General features: G+C 44.9%; 2 protein-coding genes across 2 annotated transcripts in view; one reads left to right on the forward strand and one right to left on the reverse strand.

The window, feature by feature from the left end:
* Positions 1-5,885, forward strand: part of LOC147798052 (uncharacterized) — a 37,877-nt gene extending 31,992 nt beyond the window's left edge. The window contains exons 25-27 of the mRNA XM_087141144.1: positions 47-677; positions 1,019-1,126; positions 1,746-5,885. Of these exons, the coding sequence (XP_086997270.1) occupies positions 47-677; positions 1,019-1,126; positions 1,746-4,351 (3,345 nt within the window). The 3' untranslated portion in view covers positions 4,352-5,885. The remainder of the gene's footprint in view (positions 1-46; positions 678-1,018; positions 1,127-1,745) is intronic.
* An 863-nt stretch (positions 5,886-6,748) lies between these two features.
* LOC147798053 (ribosome maturation protein SBDS-like) lies at positions 6,749-10,928 on the reverse strand. Its single transcript, XM_087141077.1, has 5 exons — positions 10,672-10,928; positions 9,804-9,933; positions 9,260-9,460; positions 8,818-8,988; positions 6,749-8,325 (listed from the first exon to the last, which is right to left on the reverse strand). Exons 1-5 carry the CDS (start codon positions 10,800-10,802, stop codon positions 8,197-8,199), a joined length of 762 nt encoding a protein of 253 aa, XP_086997203.1. The 5' UTR covers positions 10,803-10,928; the 3' UTR covers positions 6,749-8,196.
* Positions 10,929-10,939: the final 11 nt, after the last annotated feature.

Below are 10,939 nucleotides of genomic sequence, written 5' to 3' on the forward strand. Positions count from 1 at the left end.
TCATGATCTTGGAGTGATTGTGGTATTTCCCTTTTTGTCTTGACAGCATGGACAGATTGTCTACGGGATGTACATACACCCGAGCCATTCCCATCTCCTTGCTCAGCACTACCCAGGAGGTATCCCCTCCCCTCACCCTCCCCACCCCTCCATCAGTCCCCACACTACGCAGGCCCACCCGTCATCCCAACACCCCGCCCACACGGACAGACGTACGACCTCTCCCATGCAGCAACAGCAACAGCAGCAGCGGGAGGTGACATCACCAGCCGAGCATTATACCCAGCAGCAAGCTGTGAATTTATCCCACAGGTGGCCTGCACCGCAAGGAGCGGGTGCAGTGCGCTTCAAGCACCCACCCAGAGGCTCCAGCCCTGGTGCCCATCCAGGCTCCGGGGTGCACCCGGTCACCCATCCGGGCTCCTTTCCATCGACCTCCTCCCACGCTGTGACCGCTGCTCATAGCATTTCCACTGTCCATCCGGCTTATTCCAGCCATCCTGGTGCCCATTTGGTGGGTACCAGCCACCCAGGGCCCCATCACATGATTGCTGGTGCGATTGGGGGTAGCATCATGAGAGGTACACCCATCAGACCCCCTCCCAGCATCACCATGGGAACACCCAATCCTGAGTTAAGGGAAGAGACACCAAGAAGTCGAGCAGAGAGTACCTCAGGTAACCAGAGTTGTCACCCCAGAAACATGGCCTACTTTTCATCTTGTAACATGATTCGTTCCTCATTGTTCACAGGTTTATCTTTCATCTGTGGCTTACTTTGGCTTGCAGAAAAATATCTTTTTTATGTTTTTCACGTTTTACAAACCTACAGTAAACTGAGAATAGCTCTAGCATATTTGAATGTGGTAAATGGGCAAATATTGTGCAGTTATGATCAGTGTGCGTAAATTTGTCCTGAAAAGGTTTATTCCAAAGATGTCCATTAAGAAACTAAGCGGGTTGAATCTGGTATTTTGGTAGCCGAAAATAGTTTCTCCACTTTGTTCTTCATTTGTTAGGGTCTGGTGGCAGTAAGTCTCCCGGTGCAGCCAGTGGCTCAGAAGCCTTCCGTACTTTGGTCCATGTGGCTGCCTCAGCCGAAACGCTGGGAACAGCTCAAGAGAAAGGTGACACAAGACACCGTGTAGCTGCTCAAATCAGTTGAATTCCTCTCTCCGACATCCTGTATTTGCCATAACGATTTAAAAGCCCAGGACACTCTTGTTCGACTTGGAATTTTCTCCTTTTTTTCCCACTTTCTCATTCATGCTTAAATTAACAGTGGTCTCTAGTTGTGGAAGCCTCCAAGATCCGTAAGGTATCATCGTTTTGGATTCTTCCGTGAAAGAGCTCATAATATTTGTGCCTTTGCACTCACGTGTTAGCTGTTAGCTCTTGGTGATGATAACTTTAGATCAGCCTACTTGATAGATTAAAGAGGTAAATGGGTATTTCCAGAAATCAGGGGTCCATTGTTTTTTTCGTGTCCTTGGCACATCTGACATATGATTTTGTAAGTTCAGAACACAATTTCTAATTTCCAAGAGTGGAGAATTAATGCAAATCGCCTTCCAAACAAATAATCATAGTTTGAAATGAATTCCGGTGTATTTGCATGTCAAATAACAAAGGTCGGATGTAACAGGGACACAAAAATGTCACACTTTTGTACCCCTAATTTCTGGAATTACCCAAATATAAGTTTCCTGGTAATGTATGATTTGAATTTCTGCCTTTCATTTTCAGAAGCAAGGAGAATGCAACAAGCCAGTCAGGAGAGCAGAGAACGTGATGCCAGCTCCTCTAGTGAATCTCATGGCTATCCACGAAGGCCCTACTCGGCCGGTTCCAGTCACTCCGGTCCGGGTCAAGAACGCCGGATCTCCACATCATCTGAGAGTAAAGAGAGGAAAGAGGCAGGGAGACACAGTGAGCAACAGAGGAATCACAGTATAGAGCCGGATGCCTCGGCCATCTTTGCTGCCCTGTTTGAGAAGGATAAGCAGACGCCACGGGTCTCTCCTGAGGATGAATCGGTGAGCTCCAGCCGGCCGCTGACAGCTGCTAATCTGATTGATGTCATCATCACACGCTCCATCAACCAGCCCATGCATGATAATCAGGATCCGGCTACTGACTCGGACAGCGGAGATGGTTTATCTATTGGGCGGAACACAGGCACATCAAACGAGAAGTGTGGCAAGACAGTCTCTGATTCGGACTCCCTGCAGCCGGAGAACGGAGACAGTAATGTGCCCTCCTCTTCAACGGAACGTTCTCCAAGTGCCGCCAAGGATCCAAAGCAGCAAGAGAAAGAGGCAGGTGGAGATCAGCAGGAGAGGCCTCAGGAAAGCCTCGTCCCAGTGACTTCCCCTTCCCCACCCCAGCCCATGACCCTGGCTGAGCATATAGACACTATCATCTCCATGGGCTACAACAAGACAGAACAGATGAGTCAGACATCAGCCCCTGGAAGCTCGACCATAGCCAAGCGTGATCGTGGGAAAACATCTGGGGTTGATACTACAGAAAGCCGTGACCAGGGACCATCGTCCAGCTCCCCTCGTGCTAGATACAGGACACCCGACAGTGAAGTAGGATCAACCAATGATGCGGCCCGGAGAAGCAGTCCCGTAGCTTCATCCTTACAGAGCATGCATTGTGCCCGCAGTAGCACAAGTGACTCCAGAGTGAGGAGCCAGTTGATGTCTTATGCTGGGTCTGCTGAACCAAGTATCAACAGCTCCAAAGAAGGTAGTCCAAGAAGCCGGACAGCATCCACAGCGTCTGATATATCCAGTGCTTCTGCTTCTCCGGCTAGTGCAAGACCTGACAGCTACTCAAACAGAGTGTCATCTCAGTGGAGTTCAAGGAAGGACCAAGAAGCTACATCAGCAGGGAGGGTCTCGCGTAGCTCATCTGAACAGAGCCGGGAGGCATCACCGGTGAGTGTCAGTGACATGGCCCCGTCAGCAGCCTCTTGGCAGAGGAAGTACCAACAGGAGGGTAATGGAGCTGATAGCAGCGAGAATGCCTCCAGGGGCTCTCAGCCGCAATTCAGGGTCCACAGCTCCCAGTCCACTTCTCCACACCAGGGAGAAAGCTGGGGTGTGGCTGATTCCAACAGGCCGCCTTCTCGAAGCAGACGCAGGGATTCGCCCAAGACCATTGTGGAGCCGGGATCAAGCTCTTCATCAGTGCTGGATGCTGCTTCAAGCAGTGAAGACCGAGCCCGTTTCACCCCAGGCCCTGCAGAGAGTGGAGTCAGCGATAGCCAACGACAGCTCAGCAGCAGCCTGTCAGACACCAAGTCCAGACCAGAAGCGGAGAGCTCTCGAGGAAGCAACCCAGCTCCGCAGAGCACCTCTCAGGAGTACAACTCGGAAAGTCCAGTGCAACCCACTGAAAGCATGTCCCAGATGAGACAGTGTCTGATGGGTGCGGCTCAGTCATTGGTGAACAGATCCCCAAAGCATGGACATCCTAGCATGCTGCCAAGTAGCAGTCACGGGAGACAACCACAGAGGAAGGACACCAGTGTGTTCAGGTTTGATCTGCAGAGGTCCATTGATCGCATGATCGAATCCCAGGTGCGAATGGAGGCACCAGTTCGGATGGACACCAAGGTCACCAAAATGGATGATTATGTGACGCAGCTGGTAGAAGCCGAGATGTCTAGCTCCCGGTCTTCCCCACAGCGTTGCGACAGCCGAGAGAGCACCAGCACGGCAGAGTCTGGTGGCTTAGAAGTGGATGAAAGCCGACTCTCTGATGTCTCAGACTTGGACAATCACGAGGCAGAGTCAGTCCAGCAACCGAATGTCTCCCAGCAGCATATGAGAGGGGCAAGTCCTCGACTGCCTTCCCGAGATAGCAGGGAAGGCGAAGCAGCACCAAGCTCAACACCTGTGGATGGTTCACTAAGGTTGAGTGTCGGCTCTTCCAGTTGCATGAGTAGTAACAGGGCTTCAGGTGTAACCTCACCCAACATGGCTGGACAGTCCCAGCCCGATCTTTGTAATCAACCCAGCCAGTCAGTACCTACGTCCTGCCCATCACCAGCTTCCCAGCATGGCTTTCCCACTTCGGGGACCGGTCAGGCTGGGAACCAGTTTGCATATTCAGCTCTCTCATTCCGATCAGCAGCGGGGGCTTCCCCGGCTGCCACCTCCTCCGCAACAAGCTCTACCCAGAACCACCTGGCCAGTGCCCATCTCAGGATCCCATCACCCCACCTGGGACCCACCAGGGGGCCATCACCGGTACCCGGTCCAGGGATATCTTGTGTCCGTGACAGAGAACCTGCACCATTGCTATCTTCTCAGTATGAGACCTTATCAGATAGCGATTAACCTAAAAGTTAGTGTAGAAATAGTGATGTAGCAGGTACCAACAGTGATACTAGGTATCAATAACTTGGTTATTGACGTCGATCTCTCAAGTTGAAGAACATTTTAAGGTTGAAGTACATTTATTTTTATGAAGCCTCCCAGCTGATATGCACGTTATTGTGAAGAATGGTAAGGACATTTTGTTAAGCCATGCAGTGCTACTCGTATTCTCTGATCTAGTATTATCCATGGTGAAATAGCTTTCTTCTGATGCAAGTTTTCAGATGGATGGAAGAAAAAAATACTTTTGCCAAACAAGAGGTTGCTGCCCTCTCCTTTTTTTTAGTTTTCCCTTTTGAAAGAAACTGTCACGGCAAAGTAGTAATCCTTAAATAAAAAAAACTAGGACAAGAAACAATCATGGATCAGAATGTAAGAATGTTACTTTATTATTACCTTGTTGATGGAAGTAGCATGCAATTTTATTTTTCAGAAAATCTTATCTGTGTTAAATTAAAGTTCTTTTGTTTCTTTTAAGACAAATGTCCCAGACATTTTCCCATTCATGTATACTTCTGTTGTTATAATGTAAAAAAAACCACTGTGATAACAGTCAAGTACATTTTGTTAGATATTTTTAGTTGTTTGTTTTACAGAGACGCTTGTGACTGAGACAAAACTGTGTCTGTTTTGTAATGGTTTCTTGTGTTGAGGGTTACAAGTCAATAGAAGTGATCACATGAATGTTTGTGATGGGACATGTATGTATCACTTAGCCAGTGTCCACATATGATTTCCCAGTGTATGTGCACACGAAGATAGCAAATGCTGTTATGATTCAGCACAGCGCAGCCTCACAGTTACTAGAGGTGCACTTGGAGTGTAGCGACTCAACCTGGATACAAAATGGTATATGTACAATATGATAAAGTGTGCATCACTGCACGGGGTGTCCATTTTGTGTCCAGAAATTACAGCAGTGGTTAAATCTGCTTAGCATAGGCAGGTTACCATCTGCATGACATTTGTTCTGGTTGTCGGTGTATGCAGCGCTACCCATCTGTTATTGCATCAGGCTGTGCATGTTGGTTTAGCATGCACTCCAAAATCAGACACATTACCAGAAGAAAATTTGACATGCAAGTTCATTGCTTACAGAGAGCCCTTTGTCCGTAAACTTTACTCATTTTTTCTTTTTGAGTATACTTTTGATTAGAGTTCCAAGTGCTGTCACCATGCCTAAAATTTGCTGTAAGTTATTAACAGCGTAAAATTTGTGTTTTCTTAAGATGCACTTGTATGATTGTAACACGACAAAAGGTATTGATGCTTTACTGCAAGGTAACGGTGATTTCTTTGTTGGCCAAAGTTGTATGACCACTGAATTGTTGCTTTGTCTTGTAATTCAGAACTCAACACCTAGGGTTTTGTTTGTGTTTTGGTTTTGTGTTTTTTGTGAAGAAAATGATGCGGGAAATATAAAGCATAAAAACATAAATGTACAGATTTTCTGTTGGTGAAGATATTCATTAAAAACAATGACTGTTGTAAAAAATTTAGATTATAGATACTTTCATTTTTTGCTTGTCAAGTAACTTGGTGGAGATACTGTCTTTTTTCTTTTAATTAATCTACTTTCATAACCACTTCCTGCCAGGAACTCCGGAATCGGAGACACATGTTTTATATGCGTGGCCGGGGTCTCCGGATTCGGACAAAGGAAACAGGGCCCTGTAACAAAAGACCGTACTCCAAACAAAAGACAAGGCTGCTGGGAATTATCAACATTTTTCACTCTCAAGAGTGGTGATAATGCAGCCTTGTTTTGAAACCGTATACCAGGGTTTGGGGCATTGAGAGCGAGTGGATTACCACCGGGGAGAAGAGCGCTCCACCACTGTGGCAATGAGCCACACAGCACCAATGCACGCTAATCTGGCCCCTATTGAAAAGAGGTCAGCAGTGCACTGAGCCAGGTTCGTGAACAAAAAGACAGTTGTATAACACCGCACAAGTTAGAAGGTAGAAGAACACAATCATGCATAATCAAATATAAATGTTTTTGTTTCATACTATTAGAATACAGCAGAGTATTTGTGGGGAAACAGCAGGTAACCCTGCGGTTCAATATGCTACCACACACAAGCGACACAAGTAGAAATTCGTAACCAATCTAGTTATGTTATGATTGTCACCTAAGACAAACTGAGTGAGCCACAAACAATGCTGGAGTGCAGACATATTCCAGTTTTCCATCAGATGTGAAGATCTTGAATTGAAGATTTAAAGAGGTTTACTCCAGTTGAAAGTCACCCGAGGACAAATCCATTTGATGTTTGGCCTTACAGCAGCATGCAGTATGGCCTTTACTGTTCATATCCTATAACAGCTGACAAATGATTGACTGCTCACAACAAATCCAGTTAATAACGACCTAGTAGAACCCAGTTTAATTAAAGGATCCTCAAGTTACTTTAACAAAGACCAGATTTCCTCTACTGTTTGGCAGTTTCTCAATAGATATTTATTTACAAGCCAGTTTGTGCCAAATCAAAATGCAAACAATGAACATAATTACATAACTCAAAGACAAGTTAAAACTTTGAAGATAACCCTAGTTTGAATTTAGACTAGTTACATGTACTATTCAAATGCTGTATCAAATTTGAAGGCATTTGAAAGCTTTCAGATCCAAATAGATTCATGGGCACACCTGGGGAAGGGGTGTGGCACCCTTGGAAAAATTTCTGGTAATACCCACACCCTCTAGACAGCTTGCTTCCTTTAGTTTGGTATCTTTTGTACACGGAAGACTGTCGTTGCACTTCTTGAAGTCATTTTCGTTTCATATGCATGCGATTCTCAAATAGTTCACCGTCTGTCTGGTGCAGATGACTACCACTACACTGATGCCAGTTGAGAAGTCAAGAGACAAGATCAACTGATGGAAGACAAGCTTTGTCAGGTACAAACGCTTTTAACTTAAGCATTTAGCAGGGTCAACATTTCTTTAGCCATGCTTGCCGATGAGCAAATCCTCACAAAAAATAAACTTCGAATATCAAATCAGTGGATTATTGCACAGAATATGGGAACTTATCGCCACCGTATGCCCCCCAAACTGCCATTTCAGCAAGATATCACAGTGTTGATTCCCAATGAGACAAACACCGCCTGACTTTCTTACTTTCCAGTTTCTCCACAAGATGGTAAAAACTAAACTAAAAAAGTCTGCTATCCACCAGCACAGTTGCAAATCATGTACATCAGTGACCTCAAGTTGTACTTGTATTCAACAGATTGAATTGAACCCTACTGGCTTTCTACATAAACTATAGAGGGCTCTTTTGTATCCCTAGATGACAATCAGGTGCCCAGCCTGTCCACTACATTCTAGACTAGTAGCGAAGACAAGCTGGGACCAGTCTTCTTTTGAATGGGATACTGTGTACATCTCACAGAAACCCTGGCTCCAGTAGGATATGAAACCACAAATGCCCTGTTCCGACCATGGAGGAAGGTGACCAAAACCACATTGGCTCATAGAAAATGAAACGTACCATTTTGCTCTAAATGAATCAACAGGCTAAAGGTCAAACAAGGTGTGGTAAGAGATGGCGACCCTCAAGATGGCATTCAGGGAACAAGAATGCATTTGGTAAGCAAACTCTCACAAGTTTCAATTCTGACCATGGACTGTGAGTGTCCTAACTGGCAATTTTTTAACATTTACTTAAAATGTCTTCTGTGAGCCAGTCCCTCTGCTGCTTACAACTCAATATTCAGCTGAGCAAGAACTCGACCGAGGTCACTTGAGCAAGGCCTCGTATCTTCACAGAACTGTAAACCCTGCTTTATAATTACTTTCATTCTAATCTCTCATCTCCTTCCTCGATGTCTTTCAGATCCAGGACTTCCACGGTTCCCTGCCCCTTGGTACTGGAGCGCACCAGCTCGTCCATCTCTCGGTAGCAGCCTGGATCAACCAGACAAACCTAGAAGCAAACAAGGCAAGGAACACAGGCCGAAGTGATACAAGGCTACAGTGACTGGGTCCAATGCTTAACTGTCCCTGTTACATCTGGCATATTATTTGGTACATGTACATTCCTCAACAAATAACTCAGGTCAGGTGCAACAGGGACAGAAAAATGTCACCTGTCAGATCCCAAATTTATGGAATGACCTAGTCACATTGAGCTGAAGGGCTTCATGTCCAGGGATTAAATTCATGACACTGGAGCAAAGCAGGGCAAGATCAAGGTATGTGAAAACACTTCCGACTCAGGTAAGGCTAAAGAGCACCCTCAATCAGTAGCGAGATTAAGGCAAATTCGCCTCACATCCAGCACAGACGTTGTAACAACATTAACAATCACATACTGTTACTCTTCAGCAATCTGGCTCAGATCAGTAATTCTAAGATATCTCACTCCTGCTCGACTGCTCCTCAGAGAGCCCTTCATTTCTCATCTGAGATAACTCACCATCTCCAGTTCCTCTCCAAACTCCTCTCTCTCCATGGTTTTAATCAAAGACTTCAGTTTGCTCTTGACTTTTTTGCCTTCCTTGACCGGCAGGGTGATCCTAAGCCTCATCTGGGCACGGTCGATGGGCATCGTCTCCGTCTCCTTCAGCTTCTTGATGACATCCAGGGCCTGGAGGTCAAAGGTCATCAGTGACTTCCATTTCAATTTATACAAATACATTTCAATTCATTTCTGGAACAAGGCTCAGTTGACTAAATGTTTAAAAATGAGAAACATGACTATTTTCTCTGATCAGGCAGGCAATTCTCAATGCAAAGGTTTTAACAGGTCACTTGTTACTATTCTAGTTCTTGCTGCAAATCTGGAATCTTGACTTTGCATACACTCTAGCAAGGGATTGTTGAGACTGAGTAGGAAGTTCCTGACTGCCCCCGTTCACCTGCTGTTTGGTGCCTCTGTTGGGTTTCACCGATATGTGGACATCCTTCATCGCTCGCTCGATCATTCCCACGGTGTATGGCCTCTTGGTCTCGGGGTTAACGCACTTCTCAGCGACGATGGTGGCAATGTCACGGAACATGGACTCAAGCTGTTGCTGACGCTCTTTCTCTGACACCTGGAGTTCACCTTTGGCTAAAATCTGAGACAAAGAAAGAAACATAGGTTTCATCTGTTGTCTCTGGAAGATGATCAGGATCTTGCTGGATGAAATGTCAAGTTATTCAAAACAACTTCCCAGAGCCTCTTCGGTCTCATACAAAGTTTTATGTCCTACAACAATACACCAATTTCACCATCAATGATTATCACTACCTCTAAGATGTATGTTTTGAAATGGCAAAAAAAACCTCAAGTCACCAGGTAAATTCATTCCATATTTATGAAATGTCTGTTAGTTCTGTGGTGTCACACTTGCATTAGTTGCACACTATGCAGAATTGCATCATCTATTGCTTTGTCACCTGTATTTGTTGACTTTATACCTGTTTGCATATTTCTGTCTGGTCTTCGGTATTAAAGGCCTTCATCAGATCTTCTCTCTTTGCCCCTTGGCCTTTGGACACGTTGGTAAACACTGTGTGCGTCTGTAAAACCTCATCGATGTCTTTCTCACTGGAATATGAGAAATTTGTGCATAAAATTTACAACATAATCACAACTGTTACTGTTATGTTCACAAGCATATAGTTATGTTTGATCAGTTGAACATATCTCAGGGATTGTGTCTTTAAGGAACCCTGTTCTTATAATAGACAATGAAAGACCAGAGAATTACATTTTAATTTTAGGTCCACCTGGGCAGATAACAATGGCCTCATGATAATTACTGCATGGACAATTTTGTGGACAGAGGACTGGGTTTCAGATTTTTGAGAGTGACTGGGGTGAAAATTGTCAGTGTTAATTCATCATACATGAATAACTTTCACATGGTTGGTTATATCAGTCAAAAAGTCAGATTTGCTCAACACTTTCAAATTCTAAATTCCCCAAAACAGGGTGAGCATAAAAGGGAGAACACTACCTTTGGTTGCAGTCTCTTGGAGACTGATCTTTTTGTCAGAATAATAAAAAGGGAGGGGTCCTGAAGTACACAATCCACAATAATACTGTATCTCAATCTTTTTGCATGATCAGTCAAATATACACGACTGCTCAAGCTTTGCTCAATTGATAGACCTATTCGTTGTGCATAATTTGTCGAAAATTCCATCATGATCAGCCAATTGCCTCCTTTAATTCATATCTGTGAAAGATGAATTATTTATGTTTACAATGTAATCTTCAAGCAGACCATGCAAGCACCCCTCCAAACACCCACACGCACACCCGATGTAACCATTAACTTACACTTTGTTCCTCCAGGACATAACCTTGTTTTTGTAGCAAGCGATTTCGAACCGTTTCCCGGCCTTTTTCATCCTTACAATGGCCACATTCGTCAGTCGAATCTGGTTTGTCGGTGTAAATATTGCTGCCATGATGTCAGTTGTGAAATCGCAGCAGACCTGTCAATGAAACTCTCAAGTTTTTGGCAGTTCCGTGAAGCGGTATGTCACAATGTCACGAAATCTAGACCGTACCTGGGCATATGCATGTAATCATAGCAACAGATTAC

This window comes from Acanthaster planci, linkage group LG09, assembly GCF_054643075.1.
Source record: "Acanthaster planci isolate LZ-2023a linkage group LG09, COTS_SCS, whole genome shotgun sequence".
Taxonomy (NCBI): Eukaryota; Metazoa; Echinodermata; class Asteroidea; order Valvatida; family Acanthasteridae; genus Acanthaster; species Acanthaster planci.

Coding starts and splice junctions, on each gene's coding strand:
- LOC147798053 (XM_087141077.1), bottom strand. CDS start 10,802: ATGGCAGCAATATTTACACCGACAAACCAGATTCGACTGACGAATGTG. Junction 9,461..9,803: donor AGACAGAAATATGCAAACAG/GTATAAAGTCAA, acceptor TCTTTGTCTCAG/ATTTTAGCCAAAGGTGAACT. Junction 8,989..9,259: donor ACAGAGGCACCAAACAGCAG/GTGAACGGGGGC, acceptor TTTGACCTCCAG/GCCCTGGATGTCATCAAGAA.